The sequence below is a fragment of the Zootoca vivipara genome, chromosome Z2 (genome assembly GCF_965207765.1).
Source record: "Zootoca vivipara chromosome Z2, rZooViv2.hap1.1, whole genome shotgun sequence".
Lineage (NCBI taxonomy): Eukaryota > Metazoa > Chordata > Lepidosauria > Squamata > Lacertidae > Zootoca > Zootoca vivipara.
This window is the reverse complement of record NC_142585.1, coordinates 47,957,108-47,982,676: the sequence shown is the minus strand read 5'-3', so window position 1 is coordinate 47,982,676 and position 25,569 is coordinate 47,957,108. Positions and strand designations below refer to the sequence as shown.

The 25,569-nt window shown below is 43.9% G+C and overlaps 1 protein-coding gene across 11 annotated transcripts in view; it reads right to left on the bottom strand.

The window, feature by feature from the left end:
• Window positions 1-679: 679 nt before the first annotated feature.
• The window catches only part of GOLGA2 (golgin A2), a 52,983-nt gene continuing 28,093 nt past the window's right edge, over window positions 680-25,569 (bottom strand). For 8 of the 11 annotated variants that reach the window (XM_035133354.3, XM_088665330.1, XM_035133357.3 and 5 more), the window contains 20 exons: window positions 24,123-24,161; window positions 21,829-21,891; window positions 21,559-21,652; window positions 20,472-20,578; window positions 19,243-19,301; window positions 18,202-18,343; window positions 16,678-16,767; window positions 16,436-16,543; window positions 16,208-16,298; window positions 13,844-14,190; window positions 12,409-12,522; window positions 10,099-10,323; window positions 9,523-9,622; window positions 9,344-9,432; window positions 7,857-8,010; window positions 7,670-7,737; window positions 6,786-6,888; window positions 4,264-4,370; window positions 2,861-3,032; window positions 680-2,582 (listed from right to left, as the gene is read on the bottom strand). In XM_035133354.3, the coding sequence (XP_034989245.2) occupies window positions 2,335-2,582; window positions 2,861-3,032; window positions 4,264-4,370; window positions 6,786-6,888; window positions 7,670-7,737; window positions 7,857-8,010; window positions 9,344-9,432; window positions 9,523-9,622; window positions 10,099-10,323; window positions 12,409-12,522; window positions 13,844-14,190; window positions 16,208-16,298; window positions 16,436-16,543; window positions 16,678-16,767; window positions 18,202-18,343; window positions 19,243-19,301; window positions 20,472-20,578; window positions 21,559-21,652; window positions 21,829-21,891; window positions 24,123-24,161 (2,520 nt within the window). In that variant the 3' untranslated portion in view covers window positions 680-2,334. The remainder of the gene's footprint in view (window positions 2,583-2,860; window positions 3,033-4,263; window positions 4,371-6,785; window positions 6,889-7,669; window positions 7,738-7,856; window positions 8,011-9,343; window positions 9,433-9,522; window positions 9,623-10,098; window positions 10,324-12,408; window positions 12,523-13,843; window positions 14,191-16,207; window positions 16,299-16,435; window positions 16,544-16,677; window positions 16,768-18,201; window positions 18,344-19,242; window positions 19,302-20,471; window positions 20,579-21,558; window positions 21,653-21,828; window positions 21,892-24,122; window positions 24,162-25,569) is intronic. The other 3 variants (XM_088665328.1, XM_088665327.1, XM_088665329.1) reach the window with 1 other exon arrangement.

The window sequence follows — 25,569 nt, the reverse complement described above, 5'->3', positions numbered from 1 at the left end:
TCAAATGGCAGAGCCAGGCAGCAACTTGGGGGTGGTCCTGGGGAGGCGAGGCGGAAAGGGCTTACTGCTTTTGTGAGGACCCCGGCATGGCTCGGGTGTCAGGGTCTTGTGGGCAGGCAGAGATAGCCCAAGGAAAGAGGAAGGAAGGAAGGGGAAAGGGACTCCCAGCAAGAAGCTTGGAGCTGGCTCGGACTGGGTCTCCCTCAACCACCTAGCAGCCTGGCGCCTGCACTTAAAACAAGAAGCTCATGAGGAAAGTTCCCGGGGAGGCTGCTTTCTTCAGCAGCTGCTCTTGTGATTCATTGCAGGAGACAGGAGAGTTGAGGGGCAGCAGGAATGGGGAGAGGAGCAATGACCGAACTCATGGTTTTTCCCACATTGTGATTTTTGTATAGCACATGCACACATTGTGATTCATGATATGTCACCACATCAAATACTATGAAACCATTACCACAAGGTGGACTTCAGACTGGTTTTGGACAATATTGATACATTATCCAGCCCTAGCAGCTAGATTTTTTCTCTTCCCATCCTGGGGGAAAAGTACACTCTAGTGGAGAAGGCTGTCCCTTCAGCAAGGACAAACAGAATGCAATATGCATACAACTCAATCATGTCTGCACAATAAGGGAAACTGTTAATCTTTTGTAGAACATAAGAACCACACACAGTGTGCTATAGGTGGAACAGGTTTATTCAGAAAGAACGAATTTGTAACAGGATTAAATTATCTTTGCAATAGAATGCAAGTTCTCTGTAATAAAGGTTTTCCTTTCACATTCCCAGAAACCAGACACCCAATAAATATTTCACAATGTTCCATATTAAATCACATTCCTGGCTCCCACCAATGAATTTAATTTTTTTTAAAATACAAGATTACAAGACTTCTGGCAGCCCGAAATTCTGCCCAAAGACTTTTCTCCTCTTTATTCAAGGTATATACAAAATGTTACACAGATACACTATGTACATTCGTGCAAACAGGAGCTCACAAGCCCACTTTGTAGTGCCAACACAATGCACTGAGGGAGTAACACTGACATCACAGCTGTGCCAATCTCCTGGAAGAGTGCAGTGATTTAAGTCTACAATCGTGCTCTCCTGAAAAACTGGTGAAGGATGAAGCTTACAATTTAAGAAGCTTCCCTGTGTGCTTTTCCTTTGGGTGGACTTTTTGTAGCAGGTTCTACTGGAAAGAAAGGCTCTGATGAAAATACAACAATCTATTATGCAAGCGACTGGCAGAATGACTTACAAGGAGGTGCAATGCAGCAGCAATACCCATCCACCTTGCTAGCAACTTTCACCTCCAGGAAGGACCCTGATCACAAACAAGCAGCTACGTCACCAGCCAGCTACTTCTGCTGCCTGTATGCAAATGTACAAAGTTATCTCACATAGATTGCCTCCTAGGTAGGATTCAAGCTAGACATGGGGCAAATCTTTGTCCCTCCCTCATGCACCTGCTCTGAATGCCTTTTTCACTCAACATATGATATACATCCTCCTGCATAGGGTCCACAGGAAATTATATCAAACAACCTTGCTCACTGTTAAAATAATTCACTGCCCAACCAGGAAGAAAGGAGACCCAATTAAAGGTAGTTGAAATTCCAGATATCAACATAAAAGTATTTTTTTTCAGTGATTTCCTTAAAAAAAAGAAGAGGGGACAGAGGTTTCCCCATCTTAAAAAAAATTAAAACCATCCAACAGAGACAGCAAACTATGTCACCTTCAAAAGTGCAGCCACATTTCCATCCCATCCTCAGATCATCTGCACCAACAAGCCAGAAGCCAACCCCAAAATGGTAACAGGAGACAGATTCTCCCCCCCCCCCCGAGCTGCCTGTCCCATTTCATTAGACAAAAAGGAAAATGTTTTGCAGAACTCTCTGTTTTAGGGAGGGCTAGAGATTATGGTGGTTGTTAAATTTGGGCAGGAGGCCAACTGTGCAATAAAGCAAAAAAAAACACAACCAGAGATCTATGGTAAGGGGAAAAGAGGATCCAAACCATCTAAACCTGGAATAAATTAGCAGAAAGGTGCTGAGCTGATGGCTACAATGACAAATGGAACAAAAGTCACTGACTGAGGAAACTGGCTGGCTGCCTGAAGCAGAAGCCAGGAGAACCAGTCTTCTCCTGAACTTCACATAACAACCCTACATTATCTGCTCAGGAAGAGCAAAAGGGGAACACTAGCTCAGGATGCCTGGCACTCAAATTCCACTGAGCTCAACCATCATGTGTGACACTTGCTGCAACCAAGGATTACAGGACAGAAAACACGGGGCACTTTTACGTCCTTGCAGGTTCCATGCCAAGTTACACCACCATGATCTTGACTTCGTCATTCTCATCAGCTCGATAGAAAAAGGGAATGCAGGGGTTCTGCAAGAGGGAGCCCAGCCTGTCCCGGGGGTTTTGAATTTCACGTAGAAGATGCATGATCTGCTTGGCGGTGGGGTCTTGCGAAGCAGGCTGGGGAGCTTTGTTGTCAGTGTGTGATGGGTGGGATTGTGAAGCTGTGGATTCCAGTTCTGGCTCATCTGCCAAACTCACTTCTCGCAATCCTAGGAGGAAAGATAGCAGACACTGTTTAACTTCTAGAGAGAAATCTTTGGTCTCAGGTTTTCCTGGAAGTCTCACACACAAAACCTATAAAACTCTCCTCAACCCTAGTGTGTGGTAGATGGTTTCTGTTGCTTGTGGAGAGCGGAAAGTTCAAAAACAGAGACATTTACTGATACTTCTCAAATTCTGGGGCTAAACCAAGACACTGAAATTATGCTTAGAACTCCCCATGAAGACACAGCAGCTATTTCCCTCACTGGTTATGACCACTGCTCACCTTCACCATCAGCAGCATTCAGCTCAACATGCCTCACTGCTGTAAGAGCAGCTTCACTCTTGGGTCCAGACTGGGGATCCACATTTTGAGCCATCTCCATGTATTTTATATACCATTCGTTCTTCTCACCAACTAGGCGCATCACCAACTCCTGGAGCTCCAGTAACTTCATCTGCAGTGGAGCAGTATAAAGAAGGAAACAGAATCACCAAGAGCCACCTGTGTGTCCCACATGCACCATACCACCTCCCATTACAATGAACAGGTTTTCTTCTTCCAGTGTCCCTGGAATTGGTTCCTGGCAGCTTTTAAAGCATTCAGGTTTCTAGTCCTCAAAGTCCTTAATTTTTCTGCTCATCTATATCGCCTCTGCTTTGCACATGCTCATTGTCACTGTTCTCCTTTGTTCTCTTCCAACATCACCCTCTCCTGTGTTGGCATAATGGACCAAGTGGGTTAGCACCACCAGGAGCACAAAGGCATGAACATTGATTTGCAAAGACTTTTAACCTTGGTGCTCCCAGAAGTAAGTTTCCAGATACATTACTTTCTTTAGAGCTAAAGCAGCAACATTGGAGGTGTCCTCTTCCCCTTCGACCCAGGCTTGTACCACCACTATGTCTTTATTCTACCTTAATTTACTGTGTAACTGACTAAGGAAAGTCAACTATGTTTTATTTCCATCTGAGGTGCACGATTCTGAATCACCCTTCTTATCCAGCACAAGTGTCTCCTTCCCCTTTGTCTTCTGTTATCTATGTACAGGACACATATAAGAACACAAGAAGGGACTGCTGGATGGGTCCTGTTCTCACAGCGGCCAACCAGATGCCTGTGGGAAGGACCAAAGTAGGACCTGAGTGCAAGTGTTTCCTCCCCACTTGCAATCCCCAACAACTGTCACTTAGGGGGCATACCACCTCCATCTGTGGAGGCAGAACACAGCCATCATGACTAATAGCCATTGATAGTATTGTCCTCCATGAATTTGTCTACTCCTCTTTTAAAGCTCTCCAAGTAATTTTAGAAACATTTTTGTAAGCAGTGGAAGTGGCTTTGTGCATGCAGGCAGACAGAGGTGTTCAGGAAGGTCACAGATTACAACAACAACAAACAACAACAGATGCCCAGAGCTCAGCGGACCAGTTTAAATGGGATGAGCCAGACTCTGCCTGAGGGTCTTCTTCCAGTGTGCCAGGGCACTGTAAATAAAGACAGTGGACCCTCCTTCAATCAGAGATCTGCTTCAGTAAGCACTGCAGTCCAGGTGCAGGAGCGAAGGGTGGTTGGTGCCCTCATTAACAGTGTGAAACTCACAATACCCCAACCAACCCTGTTTACACCCTTCCGGTACTGTGTCAGAGAGAGCCCTTTGGTGGGAAGGGAGGAGATCCCTTGCTCACCTTCATTTCCTCCTTGTCCTGGGCCAGTCGGCTGATGTACTCCTCTTTCTCCCGGTGACGCTGCTTTAGGATAGCCCTCTGACTCTGGTACAAGGCAATGTACTCACCTAAAACACAGGAGGCAGAAGTGAGTCTTATCAAGTCTGTTCAAAGGCTGGTGCTGAAAGCTCCACATTCATCCTTACATATACATGCTTACTATACCTGCAACCATGAAATGGGGTTTCCCCCACCTCATCTCCTTGAAAAAAAAAACAAGGTAAGCAAAGCTTCTGGTATGTTCTGAAATCTAGCAGAATCCACATGTTACAATAGGTAGGTCTTTTGGAAGAGGGAAGTTTCCCACCAGCAACTTACTAAGGTTTTATAAACATTGAACAAAGATGAAAAACCACAATGCAGCTAAATGTATGTATTCTGCCTTTTACTTTCAGCTAGAAAATGCCATATGAAACCAATCAGCTCAAGAATTCTGAAGTTTAAAGATTTTCCACAATTTCCTTATTTACATGTTTTATTTTGGTGGAAACTAAAAGGGAAAGGAGGAGGGATGGGCATAAATATCTCTGCCATCCTGCTACTACAGGATGCAATGCAAGCTGCAAAATAAGCCTTTTTTGCAGCCTGCACTGCCACATAGTAAGCATGATTATGTGCTCCAAGCAGTGTTTGGTTGGCTTCAGAGTGGGGTTGTGCCACTTGCACGCCAGTCTTTCTCTGCCTTGATTCATAGCCTGGAGCTCCTCAGAAGACCAAGGGACCTCACAGGCTCCATAATGCCGGAGAGGACATTCAGAAGCAATCATGTCAGCTGTCTGTTCCCTAGCAAGACCTGGGCTTTCTCCATCAGAAGATCCCACAGAGCATTCAGGAACACATCTGTTTCCATCCATGTGGGCCCACTAGTCTTAAGTGAGGGATGGCCATTGTCAGTCCAAACATAATGGGAAAAAGATATCACCATGAAAAGGAAGTAGACTGCACTCCTCCTTATCCTCAGTCTATCATATCACTTGGGGCAAAGACTGTATCAAGAGTATGCTCTGCATGTTGTGTCAGACCAAAGACTATTTGAGATAGATCCATGGAAGTCTCTAGCTGGCCCAATGGTAGCTACAAATGGTTACTGGAGACACCCAGGACAACTGCCCTGGTGTTCTCCAACACCCCAGAGTTCACCTTGGCCAGCCCGATCAGGGATGCTGCTGGGCAACTGGGTGGCCAGCAGAGCAACAGCGAGTTGAATCTGTCTCTCATAAACAACACCAGGTACAGACCATCTAAGGCTGTCCCAACATCAAGACGTTTTCTGGTCAAGGAGATGATGTTTTTATGGACAGTATCAACACCTCCCCCTCAGCCACCTGGTAGTATAGCCTAGTACCATGTACCCAGGTGGGCATAGCTGGGTAAGGTCAGGTTCACCCAGTTCACTCACCCAAGTCTCAGTAATGCAGGTAAGATCAGTCTGTTCATCTATGGTGGATGAACATGGTCTTATTACAGACCAACCTGGCATTCAATAACAGCATCACCAAACCAGAGGGCTCAGTGGATACGCTACTAGTACTTTCCAAAGAAGAGGACTCGAATGAGGAACACAGATTAAACATCTAGGCCTTGGTACTAGAATGGTATCTTCCTCTGCCCACGACCACTGAGATTGGACAGCATTTTAATAACTCCCTGCTACTGCACACTCAGGCACCCATCATCTATCACAACTGAGAGATTCAGGCCAAAGATAGTAAACTTAAGGTCCAATAGTATGTGCATACCACACCATCAGGAGGAAGATGGTGAATCCACAACCACTCTCTTTCTGCCTCTCACTTGAGGGAAACCACGCCAAACCAAACTTCCCCTCAACCAGATTCTCATCATGGGTGAGGGCCACATGCCGGGTCCCAGAGTATTGGCCCTGCGTATCCTGGCTGACAAGAGGTGAGCTCCTCTTACCCTGTGGCTTCCCAAAGTGGTGACACCTTAGGTGTTGTCCCCTTTGGGGATGACCCTGCCTGCCTGCCTATGGCAGGGCCTCCTGTTATAATAAGGAAAGGCTCTGGACCACATCCACAGTCTAGGTGTTTTCACTCAGCGAACCCTACACTGTAATCAGCACACTTTCTGACATGCAGGCAGGTATCTTACAGGATAAGCAAACTGACACAGGCAAACAGCACCCACTTTTGCTGGCTGAGAGAGCAGACCAGATAGGGACTAGTATGGTCCATACCAGCTGCTTCCTACATACTCTGTAGGTCTGCTCCCAAGACCTTTATTTGGTTGTTTCTGTGGTTGTTACATACACAAGGTAAAATGGTTTGGAAAGGTGGGTGATGAGTAGTAATTCCTAACCAGTGGAGATTGCCTGCATTGTGAGAACTGAGATTTTTAAAATGAAAAGAAAAGGTCTTTGGGATCCTATGAGAGAATTCCACATAATGAAAGTGTTAGTCTGTTAGTCACATTTCCCCAGACATCTCAGTGAAATGTGGAGTGGGGCACTGAATTCATCTCACCTATAGTGTCCGTTTCTCCAGACAACTGTATGCAACGATGTTCCAGCTCTTCCACCTGGTCCTTCAGCTCTGCCCTCTCATGCATCAGGTCTGTGAATCGAGACTAGAAAGCACAACAGCCAGTCACCATTGAAGATGTTAGGGAGACCATGTGGAAGAAGAAACCCAAACCCTCCCAGCACAGCAGCCAGCACTACCACAGTAATAATCAGCACAAGGGGCAGCTTCTCACTGATAGGCAGGAGATAGGCACCATTCCCTTGGAAGGTAAAATGATCTTATTTCTAGAAAAGAAAGCAGCAGAAGCCAGGCAGGTCTGACTGCCTAGGAGGAAAAGCTTGTGGCTGCTCTCCAAGGGAGGAAGTCACTAGAACACTAAAGATTTTCAGATCAGATCCCTTAAGAACATATACACTCAAAATGCAGTGAGGTGTATCAACAATAAACAAAGCGTGGTTAGGAAGCAGAGCCTCTGTTTCGCTTGATTCTTCCACAAAGCATCTTCTGATTCCAAAACAGCATCACTAGTCACTCACCCCCACAAAAGATTGGGGCAGGGAGAGAGAAGAGAACCTACATGGTGAAGATCTGATTAAGTGCTAATTATTATAGTGATCTTGGGGAATGGAGGAACTACTATAGCTGTTTGGAAGTCTTACAGTACAAAGACAGCTAAGCCAGTAACATGACCCTGTGGCTGATAAAGAGAAAACTGGTCCATCCAACATCACACAGCTCAATAGGCAAAGGAAGAATGGCAAAGGCTCTTCATCAGTGATGGGACCTTCACAGGAACATGCTCATAAAGTGCTGAAAGATGTATTGCATTAACTAGCACATGTGCTATTTGTCTGGGTTTGTAGCCAAAAGCATTAAACACGCACCTGTAGCTTCTCCATGGCACTTTTTAAGGCTTCGTGAACCTCACCTGGAACAGAATCTGCAGCAGAATCTGAAAAGGATCAGGTAATTTGATTAAGAGACTGCAGAAGGAATGGCCTTTTAGTCCAACTTGGCTGGTATCCAAATAGACACCTGAATATGCACATCCACACACAGGAGCACGCTTACCTCCCCCAGATGCAACATGCAGCTGCTGCTCCTTCCTCAGTATGGCAATCTGCTTCAGGAGGCCTCTGCATTGCCTCCTCTGCTCAGACAGTTGCTGCCTCATCTCCTCTCGCTCAGTCTCCGCTTCGGACATAACCGATGTCAAGAAAGCTACCTAAGATGCAATTCCATATGCTGAAGTTTAGCATAAGGGTGTTGTTAAATGTAAAAAATATATAAATATATCCTGGGGACCATATGAAGAATTATAGCTGTTTTAAAGAGAGAAATAAGTGCACAATCAAATGAATGCTAACATGTTGCAAGGGGGTTAGAAAGAATTTAGGAAGGTTCCTTTTTGCCTGTAGCTCATTTCATCAGTCACCCTCACATTTACCCTTCATTATACCTATGCTCTAAAACTTTGGCTTAGTGTTGGAAAAAATATGCTCCAGGTCTTTTCTTGAGGTGGAGAGGGTCTTTTGAAAGCACAAAAATCACTATACAGTACTAAGATACAACTAATAGCAATTCAAAACTAGTTACAGGTAGTAGCCGTGTTGGTCTGCCAACAGACTTCCGTGTGCATGCACACGAAAGCTCATACCAATGACAAACTTAGTTGGTCTCTAAGGTGCTACTAGAAGGAATTTTTTTATTTTGTTTCAATTCAAAACTGTTGGCTTCATAATGCTACCCAATTCTGAAACTCCAGGACTACTCTTTCCAAGAATTCAGCACATTCTCAGGATGGTCCTGTAATGCAGAGTGTACCTGCTGTATGCTGGGGAAAGAGGCAGTGACATATTCAATAAGATACTATAAGAAGCTGGCTGCAGAGACTGGAAAGTTTGCACTGGTCTTTGTCATCTAGATGGGCCAGTAAAAATGGAAGTGCCTGGGTTGTAAGGATTGGTAATGCTGAGGCATTGTCATAAGCCCCAAAACTAGAGCCCCCTGAATGTGCCTGTTTGCATTTGCATTCAGAATGATTTCAGTAAATTCAGCATCTCTTGCTTTAGGGACTTTGCCAAGTTGACAGTCAAAAAACACACCCAATTGATAAAGTTCTGCAAGCCTGCTGAGACACATTACATGTGAAAATAGTCTATAGGGGCCCTTTTTGTCTCTGAAGCTAACCTGTCTGGAACCAGCCAGTACTGAAGTGGGAAACTAGTTGGGAGTCCAATGTTTACTTGCTCTGGCTTGCTTGGAGGCACACAAGGGGGGTGGGAAGAATGTGGGACAGGAGCAGGATAAAAGCCTAGGCTGAGAAATAATCCAATTTAAAAGCATGGGGAAATTAATCTATGTTTAATGTAAGGGAAGATAAATCTAGAAATGCAACACATCTCTAGGAAGCTAGCAGTATTCAACATAAAGTCTTTGAACAGAACTTCAGGGCTGCTGCATCTCTGAGCTTCCAAGTTATTCCCTGCCCGCCCTTCCTATTCCCCTCACCTCCTGAAGCACTCATGTAAAACCACAAAGACTTGCCAGGCACTCACCATTTCCTCTCTACTTTCAAAATTATCTGGGATGGTAAGGGCAGGAGTCTTCAGCTCTTCTACAGTCTCTTCGGTTTCCACTCCATCCCCTGTGAGCAAGGGAAGACAGCAGAGAGGAGTTAGAACATCCTGCTAGGATCAGCCCCCCTGTGTCCCCGCTAATGGAAAAGACAACTCACCTTGAACCCTGGGAAGCATCCTTGCATCTAGTTCTGCCATGAGCTGGCTGACCTGAGCCTGCAGCTCCTTGTTTTCTTTAGAAATCATCTCCAGGCTTTCCTTCAAGAAAGAGGCAGATGTTTTGGCTGCTTCTTCCACAAAAGCACGCTGACCCAACACAACACAAAGGCTTCGTGTGATTCCCTTCTACTACAACTACTGACCCAGAACCGGAAAAACAAACATTTGGAAAGCCCTTCTCATTCCAACATCCAACCACCAGAGTTGGGATTTCCAGTACATCAGCTCCTACCTCAGGCACTTGTCACCTTGCATACCACACCCAAGCTCTCACTCAAAGCTGGCAAAGGCCCAATTGCACCATTAGAATTATGCAATACCACGCAAATGTATGCATGTCAGCATTAATTATTCCTAGCATTGAATTGTTTTTCACTTGGTGCATGATTCAGATGACCTGGGCAGCTGCAGCCCAGGACCAAGCAGGTTTCAGATGAAGACCGAATCCTCCTGGACCTAATCAGTTTTAACCTCCACAGCCCTTCTTAGCAGTCCTCCCAAGCTCCAACTCTTACCTTGGCTTCCTGCAGCTCCTTGAAATGCATCTCCACAGCCACCTTGCCCTGGACTTCTTCGTGCTGCAACCGATCCATGAGCTGCGTCTGAAGAAGATATTGCTTGTGCAACTCCTCTTTCTCTGTGGCTAGTTGCTGGTATGCTGCAGTGTACTGCTGGAGGTGGTTATAATACTGATCCCGCTGCTCCTGAAGGGCTTGAGCCTCCTGTGTTTTCTGAGCCTCCTACGATGGGGAGGGAAATAAGCTGGTTACCAAAGCAGCAGTCCAGAGGTGGTGCTCTCTCTCTCTCTCCATACATGTAACACACAATCCCCCTTCTCTCCCCCACCTCAGTAGGGCTTGACAATGTATCAATATTGTCCAAAACCAGTCTGAAGTCCACCTCGTGGCAATGGTTTCATAACATTTGATGTGGTGAAATATCGTGAATCACAAGGTGTGCATGTGCTATGCAAAAATCACGATGTGGGAAAAACCGTGAATTCGGTCATTGCTCCTCTCCCCATTCCTGCTGCCCCTCAACTCTCCTCTGTCTCCTGCAATGAATCACAAGAGCAGCTGCTGAAGAAAGCAGCCTACCCGGGAACTTTCCTCATGAGCTTCTTGTTTTAAGTGCAGGCGCCAGGCTGCTAGGTGGTTGAGGGAGACCCAGTCCGAGCCAGCTCCAAGCTTCTTGCTGGGAGTCCCTTTCCCCTTCCTTCCTTCCTCTTTCTTTGGGCTATCTCTGCCTGCCCACAAGACCCTGACACCTGAGCCATACCGGGGTCCTCACAAAAGCAGGAAGCCCTTTCGGCCTCGCCTCCCCAGGACCACCCCCCAAGTTGCTGCCTGGCCCTGCCATTTGAACTGCTGCTGCCCTCAGCTGGGGCTCTCTTGGAAGCTGCTGCTTGGCCCGTGGAAAAATAAACTGGGTTCTTTACTTCTGACTTAAAGAAAATGAAAATAAACCTTGCCCTCTTGTTTAAGCATCCTTCCTCCCTTCTCCCGTTCTGTGTCTCCCTCATGTCTTTTAGGGAACATTTTCTCACATTACTTTTAATATCTATGCTACTAATTTCTACAGCTTTAATTTTTGAGAAAATGTGCTAGTTTAAAAATTACCTGTACTATAAATTAACAGTTGTAGCAGTATGTTAAAGAGAAGTTAAATTTTGTAAGTTTTAGACTCCCTATGTAGTAGCAATTGCCAGGAGATTACCCGGTTTGTCTCTTCAGAGTTCCAGCCTTATTTCAGACAGCGTTCTATATCGGTATATCACAATGTTTAGCTGTTGATATATCATGATCCTGAAAACCAGACATTGCCCAGCTCTATACCCCAGCAGTAAATGTGACTATGTACAGAACTGGCTACAGGTACAACCAGATGTGATGGTAGCAGGATCTAACCCAGGCTCTAGATCTAATACTATACAGCAGGGGAGGGGGCCGACCCCTTGTCCTGTCCATGCACTTCTCCCCAGTCATGTCATCTCCTGGCAGGAACCACATCTATGTTTTTAAGACTGCAAGACTGATTACTGCAACTCAGGCAACTTTAAGTTTTGTTTAAGTAAAGTTTATGCAGAACCTCCTTAAGACGTCTCCCAGGAAACACATGCAGGCTGCCCCTGGTGGTTCTTCCATATTGTTACATCCCTTCTATCTCTTTTTAAAAAGAGCATCCTACCAGGAGAAAAATGCTAAGGGAGAACCATTGGCTTCCTTCCCCAGTGAGAGACAAAGACTAGATCTGGCCCTGCCTATAATTTTTGGTATAACTTCTATAAATTCCCATATGCTTCTCTCCCTGGCCACATAATGCTAGGATGTATTCAAAGGATTTGAAACTATGAAAACTATGGTTTGCTAACACCAAACCGCTGTTTGTGTGGGGGAGACAACTAGTGAAGAACTAGAAGGCAGGTAAAGAAACTGGCAGATCTTTGGAATCAGAATACAAACATTTTGGAATCCTTCAGACACCACAGACTGGATTTGAAAAACCAAAATTATTTCAAGAGGAGTGAACATCTCTCTTCCACTCAAGCCAGGCTGCTCTGAATTCTGCTGGGTAGAGAAGCTCTTCCGACACTATTCTTCATTTCAGTCAGATGGTTAAACTATGTAGCCTAACCTCAGGAACTGCAAGAGTAATTTCCTAAGACAGTCTCAAGGACAACAGCTCAACACTTGAGGAAATGTATGCAAGGAGAAGACCTCACCCCACTGCTTTGTGCCACCCATAGGCTACTGCCTTTGCCCCGGCCCCACATGCCCTATTACTGGCTCCCTTCAATTACAGTGGTACCCCAGCCAGAGCATTACCGTCTCCTTGAGCTCAGCCAGCTTCTCTTGCAGCTCTCCAATCTTCTTGGCCAACTCTTTCTTCACATGCTGCTCTGACTGCAAGGCACTCGTCACCTCCATGTTCTCATTGGTCTGTGAAGACATAAGGCAGCCAAATGAGGCAGCACTACAAATCTCCCCAGTAGTCGTGAAGTACGTATCAGCCTATTGTTATGGAACCTTCTGCATCCCTGTCAGAAATCATAATGGCTTGGGAGCAACCTAAAATAGGGGATAGGTGATGAAGGAGAAGGAAACCATGGGGGAAAGGAAAAGAGCCTTAAGAGCATTGGACTAAGTATAAAAGTATTTTAACAGAGGCTTTTTAGGCCAGGGAGTTGTGCAGAAGTTTCACCCTGGTTAACAGAAGCACCACCCACAACTCCTCTGCTTTCTGAGCCATTAAACTGCTAACATTTAAGCTCCTCCCTCTCTCCCTGAAACTATAAGGTTCAGATAGGTAAAGGGACCCCTGACCATTAGATCCAGTTGTGACAGACTCTGGGGTTGCGGCGCTCATCTTGCATTACTGGCCGAGGAAGCCGGCATACAGCTTCCAGGTCATGTGGCCAGCATGACTAAGCCGCTTCTGGCGAACCAGAGCAGTGCACAGAAACACCGTTTACCTTCCCACCGGAGCGGTACCTATTTATCTACTTGCACTTTGATGTGCTTATGAACTCCTAGGTGGGCAGGAGCAGGGACCAAGCAACGGGAGCTCACCCCGTCGCAGGGATTCGAACCGCTGACCTTCTGATCAGCAAGCCCTAGACTCTGTGGTTCAGATACTTGTCTGCAAACTAAAAGGTCCTTTATGCACTTCCTATATTAAAACTACACACGTGTATGACTTATTATGAAACCCGGGTACAGCTAGCTAAAATATTTTAGCATACTTGTTTTGAGCTTCAGAGACAAAGTGTCCACATTTAGCAACATACATAGGAAAAGCTTCAGAAAACCTGAAGGTTTACGTGTGTTGTACTCGGAACAGGGGGCAACCACTGCTCTCCAAACAGAAGGCTACTTCATTTAATGCATAAATACACAGGTCTGTGAGCAAGTCATTTCAAGTCTCCCTCTGTAGCCAATTAGGGCGATAAGATTGGTTTTTAGATACAGCAGAGATTTCAGGCAACATGTAGGCAGTCAGCATTAGCCAGAAACAAAATGGGACTGAAATTGTTGACCATTACGGGACCAAGAAAAAGACACTGTTTCCTCAAGACAAACAGGGAACAAAAACAACCAAGGGAGAGTGAAACAGTGGAGGAAAGAGAACCTTTGCAACAATCTACAAGGGTTCCCTTGGTGCTCGATGGCTTCCTTCTAGAGTTCAAACATCCCTAGCACTGGAAGTTTCCGGCTGGACAGCAAAGGGGGCCACTACCTCTCACCACAAGGAGGAACATACCAGTTTGACAAAGCCATTCTGCAGCTCTGCCAGCTGCTCCTTGAGCTCCCGGTTCTGAGTCATGGCTCGGCTGATGGTTGCCTTGTCACTCTGCATGTTCTCCAGGATCTGCTGCCTGTCCACAGTCTCCTCACTGTAGCGCTGTACTGTCTTTTCCAACTCCTGCAGCTGCTCCTCCTGCTCCTGATTGAGGCGGCTCAGCTGCTCATTGTCCCGCATCTGGGCTTGGCACTGCCCACGAAGCTCCTCCTTCTCCTCCTGTAACCGAATGAGCTCTTCTTGCAAGCGCAGCTCAGCTTCTGTGGGCCCCAAATGGGGGGCAGGATCACTTTCCAGGGGCTTCACTACTAGGAGGTCAAGTCAGAGAGGGAGACTGTTCATGGCCAACTTCAGGAGTAAAAGCAGTGGCTTACTCCCCCCCCCCCCCAGCACACACAACTCAGGCACTTTCCCCCCATTGTTTATGCGCTGATAATGGAAGTGAGCCTGGCCAAATGTAGAGCACTTTAAAGGGGCGGGGCTGGGTCAGCTCCCTTTGCCCCTTAAATTGGACCTCAGCTTTCTATGTGATTGTAGCAGCAATAACAGACAGCACAGTAGTAATATCAGAATAATGGAAACACAAACAAACCGTGAAAATACTAAATGTATATGCAACCAGAAGACTTCATATATACAATGTATCTGAAAAGGCAAGTAAGACTCAGAATAGATAGATACTGTACATAGATTTGGATCACTAGCCCCGGCAGGTCTAAATCTTCAAGCAGAATTTAGTGCTTTTTTTGTAAGTGAGGGCATTTCAATGGTATGGTGGTGAATACTTTCAGGATACTCATGAGATCTATTGAATCTTTAAGATTGTGTTGTAAGTTTATATATTTCCTGTGATGATTGTATGATTTGAAAAAACATTGTATTTAACCTTGCAAGTAACTGTTGAATTTAATCTTGCCAACCCTTGAGGTCTGTGAGCTTCTTCAGCCTTGTTAAGCCTTAATATATGAATTTTTAGGTAAGTAACTTTAGATATTTTTGTATACTGTTTTAAAAGGTATAAACGCTTACAGTGCATTATAATAATTTGTTATCCAAGATAAAGTCCGTCCCCTGAGGAAACTATACCAGTGAAACGGGGAAGAAGCTAGCCGCCCGTCGGAAAACAGACGAGGACACATGATACATTGTAGCACTTTATTATTGGACTTTTGGCACTTTATATTGGACTTTTGATATTTTGAACATTGCTCTTCCTGAATCTTACTTGCCTTTTCAGATACATTGTATATGTGAAGTCTTCAGGTTGCATATACATTTAGTATTGTCACAGTTTGTGTTTCCACACTTCTATGTGATTGTGGCACACTCAAATTTAACACACATAAACTTGGTAGTCAGGCCATGTTGTTGTTCAAGAATAACCATAAAAGGGCGGAGAATTTGCTTGACCAAAAGGTCCCTTTTGTTGCCTTAAACCAGTGATGGCCAAACTTGGCCCTCCAGCTGTTTTGGGTCTACAATTCCCATCATACCTGACCACTGGGTCCTGTTAACTAGGGATGATGGGAGTTGTAGTCCAAAAACAGTTGGAAGGCTAGGTTCGGCCAACACTGCCTTAAACAAAAGGCAAGCCCAAATCTGCCATGGAGTGTTCACTCCACAGGAAGCATGGACAAATCAAGGTGCTCTAACACATGTGTGTCTACAGGATACATGCAGGTGTAAACACATTTGCTGCAGGCACACTTGGCATCTTAAGGTGTACACTTAAGAATAGAATGTGGGGGGAGAGAAATGTTGGTCAATCCTCTGCAAAAGAATTAAGAGGAGAGCCTCTGACTGATAAGATGGGGGAAATTGCACCAACATAATAGACGGAAATTGGAGCAACATAATAGAAGGCATGGTTAATGGCCTTATTTAAACAATTGATCCAGCTAGCTCAGTACTATCTACTTTAATCAGCAGCAGCTCACCAGGTTCTTGGGTCTTTCCTATCACCTGCAACCAGATCCATATACAGTGGTACCTTGGTTTTCGAACATCTCCATGGATGAACGTTTTGGTTTTCAAATGTGCCTTGGAAGTAGAATGGCTTCCGCTGAGTGTATATGTTATTTTTCTCAATTTTCTGTATTAAATTATGTTCAAAAACCGAGATACCACTGTATATGTATGTATAAAGGAGTAGCTAGGAATTGAACATCGGAACTTTTGCATAGCACTGTGCTACAGCACGGAGTAAAAAGACGGGATTGAACAGGTGAGCTTGTGTGGAACAGAGTATGTTTAGGGGAAAAGGGAATGGCAAAGTATGCAAGAAGGCCTTGCTTTAAGCTGCAGTTTCTGAACACTGAACCTTACCAGCCTGGCTGCTGATCAGCTCCGACAGATTGGCTTCCAGCTCCTGAATTCGAGTTGTACTCAGGTCCTTTTCTTCTGCCAGAGCCTGGACCTACACCACAGGAATTGGAAAGGGAAGACTAGTGTTGCTATCCTTCCATGCCTTTCATGCAGAAAGTAAATCTCTCCATTGTTATATTACCAGAAAGATATCTGCCTGCTATTTAGTGCAAGAGAAGCTGTCCTTACCTGGTCAGAAAGCAACTGTACTCGTTGCTGCCAGATTCCCCCTTCCTCTTTCAGCTTTTGGACATACTGATCCCGTTCAGTCTGCAGTTGCTGGATCGACTCAGACATCTGCCCAGCAAGCAAAGAGAAAAAAGAAAGCATAAGCCAAATATTGTGAATAAAGAAAACACCCTTCCTGGGAATGAAGCTAAGGGACTCTTCTGTGAAGCCCACAGCCCAAAACCCATGGCAGAGGGACCTACCTGGGAAATTTGTGTTTCTAGGTTTGCTCTTTCTTCCAGTGCCATTTGCAGCTGTTGAGTGGCATCTGGGATTCCTGGCTGGTTTGCAAACTGGCAAGAGAATCAAACAAATGGTTATGGTAAACACTGAAATCCCTTGCCACTTTTCTTCCTTCCTTCCTTCCTTCCTTCCTTCCTTCCTTCCTTCCTTCCTTCCTTCCTTCCCTCCCTCCCTCCCTCCCTCCCTCCCTCCCTCCCTCCCTCCCTCCCTCCCCATCCCAGAAGTCCACAAGAGGATTTCCATGCTTCTACAGTGCCTTTTAATTTGGCTCATGGATTATAGACAAAGGGTTAACATATCTATTGGGGGGGGTGGCAAGAGAGAGAGAATAGCCAGAATTGCATTTTTTTCCCCTACTTAAGCACAAGGGAAAATCTTCATAAGGAAATGGGTTAAAAATAGCTTTCCTTTTTCAAGCTTCCAAGTTTCTAGCACTCATGGCTATAGAACAGACACTGGGATTGAATGCCATGGATTGCAACTTCAAAGGTCATCACAGCTCTTTCATCCTTGGCTACTACCTTCTCCCCCACACCTAGTAATCTACATTTTAATCCACATGCCCTCCATTCTCTCTGCAATCCAGTACCCACAAGTGCAAATGCTTTGAAAAAGTGAATAAATAGCAACAATGGGATATTAGCTCTGCTCAAGGCATGATGGAGAGGCAGCAATGCCTGGGAAAAGATAGACATTATATTTTATAAGGACAGGAAGAATGCCACGGACAGAATAATTGTCACACACAGGAAGAATAAGAATATAGATTGAATGCTTTGCCTATAGATTTATAAGGAATTGTTATTTTGACTGGAGTGTAATTGAGATGAGTAAGATTTTGGAATGCAGAAATAAAGTAAATCATCAAACCAATTCTAGCACGCAGGAGGCCACTTAAATTATACGATTTGGCATCTGAACGATTGGGAGTAGTAACTGTATTATAATTTGGCATTGTTATAATGAGGCTATTATTGGATTATTGTAACTGAAAACTAATAAAAATATTATAGAAAAAGAAAAAGAGGGAAAGTGGATAAATATGTTGAGTGAAGCTCTCCATTTTGGGGTGCAGAGTAGAAAGAACTCCAGTTAAGATGTACAACCATATCAGTTTGAAATAAGAATAATTTCTCACAAGAGCAGTCCCTTCCCTCAGAACCTTCAAGGAACATAACCTTTAGGCAAGGATAGGGAAACCGTGGCCCTCCAGATGTTGCTGGACTACAACACACATCATACCTATTGGTCATGTGAGCTGATGCATTAATGGGTCAAGAAGCCCTAGTAGGGGGAAAAAACTAGTCAAATGCCAGGCTTCCTTTCAATGCTCAGAAGTGCTTGCGAAAGACCATTTCTCAGATTTAAAAGAATACCATGCTAAGTGCTGGGAGTGAGGAGTAGCTTTATTCAGAACCCTTCCACAGCTATATGACATGCTGCGCTGCAAGAGGCAGCAGTATTCCCAGCGACCTAACCATCACCTGCTGAATCATCAGTTCCGCCATCTCCAGTTTCTTGTGCAAATCCTCCACGTCCAGCTTCATTGCTGAGTTTTCAGAGATCAAGGTTCGCAGCTTCTCAGACAGTTCAGAGTTTTGCTGCTTGAATTCTTCACTGTTTTTACTACGGGAGGGGGAAAAAATAAGTAGGTATCCTCCGGGATGGACTACTAATACATTTTATGTGGGGCTGCCCTTGCAAGTGATCCAAAAGTTGCAACTAGTGCAGAATGCAGTAGCAAGGGTTTCAATGGGCCAATCCTATATAACTCCTATTCTGAAACAGCTGCACTGGTTGCTAGTTGCCTCCCACATTTTAGTAATCATTTAAAGTTGGCATGCATTCCCCAGGTGCAGCTTTTCATGAAAGGCTGAAAAAGCCACAGCTACCAAAATATCTTCTACAGCACAACTATTACAAATAAAAAAGCCCCGCCTGCTCATGGAAACTCCATCAGAGGCAGCAAAGGAAAAGTTGCCTTATCCCAGTGTAGACCATTGGGCCCAGCTAGCCCAGTAGTATCTTTTCTGATAAGCAGCAGCTCTCCAGAGATTCAAGCAAAGGATCTTTCCTATCACCCAACCCTTTTAACCAGATGCTGGGGGTCTTCTGCAAGGAAAGCATGTGGTGGGCATGGCTGTGTTCCAATCCTTACGTCTGGCCAGCATCATCACAGTTTGTGTCAAGGATATAAGATAGCAGCTTGCTGAGAAATCTGATGCAGCATAGGAACTAATGGGGTGTGCTAGGAGACCCTAGTTCAAATCTCACATTGGCCATATATTCCTCTAAATCAGTCCTTAAACTATTTACAAATATTTCTTCTGCCCTTACTCCAAGGCACTTAGGCTCATGGCTCCTTCGTCCCCACCCCCACATTTACTCTCACAACCATCCTGTGAAGTAGGTTAGCCTGTGGGTTAATAGAAGAGAGGGAAGTACTATGGAAGACATCCACTGTTTAAATTTTTGAAAGTAGAAAAACTGGATAATAATGTTGCGGAAAAAATAGCAAACCCCACCTTTGCTTGTAGACTTCCAGTTTCAGGCCATCTCGTTCCTTTGCCAGCTCTTTATTATGCTGCCAACAACAACAAACACATAAATCAATGAGGGAGCTTAGGGTTCTTGGATCTTGGAATTACGCAGTGCAGTTCAGAATAACTAACTTTTTAGCATCCACTGTTTAGGGTGAACAACACCCCCCAGGAAGCCCATTGTTAAGGGCTCCCTCAAACCTGGAATAGGCCTTGAAGCCTTCAGTGGACTTACATAATTCAGCCAGATACTATTAATAGCTTATTAAGCTTATTAATAGCTTATTAAAAGATACACCTTAAAGTGAGAGCCAGTCTCTGAAAAAGACCTAGACCTATAGCCTTAGAAAATAGGGTGGAAATCCCACAATGGCATGAAGACTCATAATCTTTCTACTTTTTTATTTTGAACCCTTTAAGCATTTTATTTGTTTGTTGGTGACTGCACTTTCAAACATACCTCTACAACCATGAGGAATGAAGATTTGCTTGTTTCCAAAAACTAAGAAGGGGTGAGCATGTCATACATCCATACAGTTGTCCTTCATAGACAAATGGTCCCCCAGTGCAACCCTTCCCACCTGCCAACATCTTCAAAAATATGTTAAGTCTGCAACCCACTCAAGTTATGCCATTGCTCTAAAACAGACTTGTATACTATATTGTTATTCGTGTCACATGTTCGGGTTATTTTTAGCAGAGATCTCTCCATCCACCACACATAAACCAGGAAGCTAAAAACAATAATTTGCAAGTTTGAGTTCTGCTGAAGCAAAATGCAGACTGCCAAGACCACCTCACCTGTATACCAAATGAAACCATAGGATATGTCTGCCTATGACCCAAAACAGCATCTGATACAATGTTTTGGCTCTATCTGCACAGAGAGACTCTACACTTGACATCAGTAATTAGATGAGACTGAGATGGAGACAGTTGGATGGTTGTCAATGCCAAATTGATCCACTGAATGAGAACAATGCCCCTGGGTTTCCCTGACAGACAGGCCATTTGGCAAAGCTAACAAAGTGCCAAGCATATTAATCCAAACGAAACCAACAGACACTCTCAATTCATTCCACACCCACCCACCCACCTGAGGTGTCTACTGGAATTTTATGAACACCTAGGGACGGAAGGTAGTCCAGCCTCCCAAAGAAGGAAACACCAAATGTAAGAGATAGTAGAAAGAATGACATATAGGGAATTCTTACTTTGTCTGTCTGCTTCTGCTGCGTAGAGAGGGAGGAAAGGGTGTGCTCCAGCTCAGATATCCTTTGACGACAAGACTGAACCCGTGTAGCAAGGTCCTCTGCTTCTCCTGCCCAAGTAAAATAAGGTTATGTTGCAATGGAACCCAAGCAATCAAACTGGCAGGTGTGGACCATCACTTTATGCTCCCCCCCCATGCCAATCAGTCATCAACAGAATCTGGCCAAGATTTATCATGCTCCATTATTTCTCAGGGTTACCCATCCCTGACTACTGCTGGATTAGATGTTTTAGAAGCTGTCTGGAAAACAGCAAGTGGTGCAAAATGCAGCAGCATGGCTACATAAAATACTGAAATATAACTCTCCCTCCCTCCCAACAAACAAGAAAAATAAGTAAATGTACAATTACTCTCACCAGTTGCTCACTTTTATTTTGGTTAACATAAAAACTTTACTTAGCATAAAAACAGCAAATAAACATGAGCGCAACAGATTCTAAGGCAGTTTGTACCAACATAGTTTTCTGCTTATTTGGCTTGACTCATTTCATTTGGTCAGATTCCAAATATGTGATAACTTGCCCCCATTTTTCCATAACATAATCAGATTTGTATCTCCTTTATTATGTCAGAATTTGCTATGCTAATGTATCCATAATTAATACATACTCTTGTAAAGGCTTTTTTACAGAAGCATTTTGGAATATAAGAGAATTGCAAAAGGGTCAGAACTTAACTCATTTTATGATTTTCATAATGCTAGGTCCAGTATACTAGTATTTTTACTTTCTTGTCTTTCGAGCTTTCTTGGTCTGTTTTATTATTTTATTGTTTCCAAAGGATTACTGAGGAAGGATTCAAACATCTATTTCCAGGAAGCCTACAGATGCTTATATGCCCACTTCTCCCAATGCCTACAGCACCTACAGCCACAGCCAAACCAAAAATGATGAAATCATTTTGCTGTGTCACTGAATCATCAACGGCATAACTGCCTCCTGAGCCCAAAGATTACAAAAAATGTTTAAGTCAACTGGTGCAGTATTCAAGAGCATCATGTTAGCCAGAAGGCTTAGGGTGTTGCCTACCTGCTTTCTGACGAGCGGCCTGCTGCGTATGTGCAAGGGCTGTCTGCAGCTCAGATTTCTCAGAAACCAGGATTCCTATCGTCTGAATGTGGACCTTCAAAGCACAGAACAATTGGATCAAAAGAGAACTTCCTACCTAGAATTCCTATGTCATAATCACTGAAAGGATAAGTAACTAGAAGCAGAAATATATATTGCCAAACGTGAACTTCAGTGTGCAGTCAGAAAATTAATTGGGGGCTGATGTACGATATACAGTAGTTTATCTACCTGTAACTGTTCTCGCAGTGCTGCTTGTTCCTTTGAAAATTTCTGCTCAAACCCCTTCTTTTCCTGTGAAAACATGACGTAGAAATAGCATATTAGATTTCTAATCTTTCTCTTATATGACCAATATTCATTCTAAGCATTAAGGTCTCACGCGTACTGTCTACCCACCACTGCTGCACATAAGCCCTTTTTGTCTCAGCCAGATCTCTACCTACCCACCTGAAGTTGTATATAAAGTCAGGCATAGGGCACATGGGCGTGGCTTGGCCAAAATGGCCTAGCGGGATGTGATGAAAAGCTCAGGTATGCCAGAGTCTGGTGATGCTGTGCCACAGAATTCCACAAGAGACTTGCTCTGTTTGGCTGTGAGTACAGCTAGCCGGGGTGGGGGTGGGGAAAGTCCTTTTGAGGTAAAAAGAAAAATCAGTTGAGAGTTGGGTTCCTGGCATTCAGCTGGAAAGGGATAAAGCCTCTGAGCTGTTTGTGTAACATCCACGCTGAGGAAAAGATCTACAGCCAGAGAAAGAAGTCTCTGAGCTTATACTGGAAGACAGTGATTAGTGTATTTTGAGAGTATACAGAGAAGTGAGAACTGGGTAGCTAAATTTGAGACAAGAGAAGTGGAGTTGTGAGGTCTCAATTCAGTAAGAAGGGAACAGAACTTCTGATGAGACAAATATAATCCCAAACCAGTTAGGAGGAGTGTGGTGATCACCTGGTTTGGTATATTAATAGAGGAACTGAAAGAAATAATAATAATAATAATAATAATAATAATAATAATAATAATAATAATTTATTCCCCGCCCATCTGGCTGGGTTTCCCCAGCCACTCTGGGCGGCTTCCAACAGAAAAATAAAACACAATAGTCTATTAAACATTAAAATATATAAGTTGCACGTTTGCCATCTTGTTTAGAAGCCTGTAACATCCACTAAATTACCGTTTCTTGCAATAAGTCTATCTCCTGACACACTTTTTCTGATACCAATTTTGCTTGTAAAATAAAATCTTTTTCCTGGTAAACTTCCCTAAGTCTTCAATGAACAGTGGTTTTTTTAAAAAAAGAAAGAAATAAAGAAAAATAGCCACTAGGGAGAGGGGGCATGCCTCATGGGAGAAATGGGGAGGCCTGATGAGCCTAATCAGGCCCATTGGCCTGAGCTTCCTTGCTGCTGCTAAGAAGCAACAGCTTTTTATGGTCCCCCCCCCAGTTTCCCTGAAGTCAGCCCCTCTTTGTTGCCATCCACTTAGTTCTATTGGACAGATTCTATTGCTAACATTCTAACCCAGTGCTGCAAATATTTGGCTTGCAAACATGTGGAAATGTTATACAGTACAAGGTAATGCAGTGAAAGTGTACCGTATTTAGTTTAAGATTTTCACAACTCAGGTCAGAGACTTTCTAAATAAAAAAGGGCAACTAGGTTCAGCTTAATAAATATTTCAAAATACTTAAAAAGATGGTAGTATGTATCCTAGAATGTTGTGAAGAGCATATATTTGGTCATAAACAGCAGCCTCCATGGAATGAAATTGTTGAAACAGAATAATGGAGCTCTGGCAATCTTAACACAATCAGAAGCCAGGAAGCTGTGACAAAATACCTGAAGGGTTTAAATTTTAACTTGGAACCAACATAAGTAGGAATCAGGCTGCAGTTTGATGCATATGTACCTGGGAGTAAGCAATTTAAAACAAACAAACAATGGAACTTCTGAGTCGCAGGATGGCACTGTAAATTAGCTCAGTCTACTGCTTTTTACTGGGTTGGGTGTTAAGAGCCAACATTGTGAAACCCAAAACAACAAAAATGGAAGATAACTTCAGATTATTTCCCTTTTACCATTAACAAAAACCAAACTCAAGTGAAAAGTGAATAAATGCTGATGGTTATGCTATGCTGACTGTCTAAACATCCAGACCCAGATGCATCTTGGTTCTCATGGTAAAGCTCCTACAAACGTTTCTAGGTGTCAGTGGCTCCACACAACAGTCAATACACACAAGCTGCTCACTAGGAGGACTGCTCTTATTTCATGGTGTGTTTCCAACCAACAGCCAGCTGCTTCCAGGATTATGTGGCACTGCTGATGGAGCTATCCAAGCAGCAGCGGAAAGCAACAAGGTGAGATTATATTCCTTAAGTGTTGCTAAATGGAACCATTTCCATAAATCTTTTTTCCAGTGTTGGGATGAATCAGTGCCACCCATTCCCACAGTATACTATGCTTCCTGCTCCTGGTGTGAATAATGAACTGGCTGTACGTATCTCTCAAGCAGTGCATATTACCTTCTCCAGCTGGTTCATAATCTCTTGGTTCTGCTGCTTCTGCAAAAAGAACAAAATGAAGGCATCAATATTATCAGCAAGTCACTTGGGCTTCTAGGTAGGTGTGAGTATGCTAAGCTATACTACCAAGGCTTCTGGATGTTTGGAATAAGTTATTAGAATCAACAAACCCCAAACTCCTGACATAAATGCAAGAAGCAACTATTGCATTTATTTTTCACAACAAAAACACAATAAATAAATAAATAAATAACAACAATAATAACAATAACACCGTTTCCCATCACTTTCTTAAATGCTGCCACAAAAGTTTTCTAAGGTTTGTTTAATGCAGGCGTTGCAAACATTATGCTCTGTAGATGATGTTGTACTCTAGCTCCCATCAGCCTCAGTCAGCATAGCCAGTCAGCAGGGATGATTGGAGTTGTTGTTCAAAACAGCAGGAGGACCACAGGTTAGCAAAAGATGGGTTAATGCAATGTTTAATGACAAGAGAGAGAATCCACCATTGTTCAGATACCACCTCTTTTTGAATGAGCTGTTGTGTGGGACAGCTGTGCAGAACCTTTCTGCAGGTAGGCAATTTTGGACAGATCAAAACACAGCAAACAGTTGGTCCACTAAATGTAGCATACAAAATGGTTCATGGAACAACTGAGCCCTGTGAGGTAGCAATAGACCCCACAGGTACTTCTATAAGGGAAGCATTTCCTTTTCAACTGGCCATACAGTGGTACCTTGGTTTAAGAATAGCTTAGTTCATGAACAATTTGGATTAAGAATGCTGAAAACCCGGAAGTAGGTGTTTTGGTTTGTGAACTTTGCCTTGGAATAAGAACATGTTTCGCTTCCTGTTGAGCGTGTTCCATTTGTAAATTGAGTCCCCTGCTGCTATGGGAAAGCATGCCTTGGTTTAAGAACGCTTTGGTTTAAGAACGGACTTCTGGAACGGATTAAGTTTGTAAACCAAGGTACAACTGTATATGAAAACCATCAGAAAAGCAACTTCCCTGTTCCCTCCCCACCCTGCCTTTCTGTAAACACATGCAAAGCTACAGAATATGAGCTAAAATGCAGAAAAAGAACACCAAAATAATATGCAGACTACTGGTGGAAGTGCCTTTTGATTTCACCAGGCAGTAATGCAGCAGGGGAGCAAAATATACATAAAAAGGCAAGTGAGACTTGTGGTGCTGGACACAAGACACAACAGCAGGCTTTAGATGCATCACCAAATTACATTGAGTGTTATGGCAGCAAGCCACAGTGAGCCTTCAGCTTGTCTGTTCCCCCTTCCTGGTTGTCCTCTTTTTCATGCATGAACTGCCATTTCTCAATACAGTATGTATGGACTAAGGAAACCGTGGTTTATTCAAACTGTGCTTAGTTGTTAAACCAGACCAGGAGTAGAACTTGGTTTGATCCTGGCCTACATGAACTAACCACA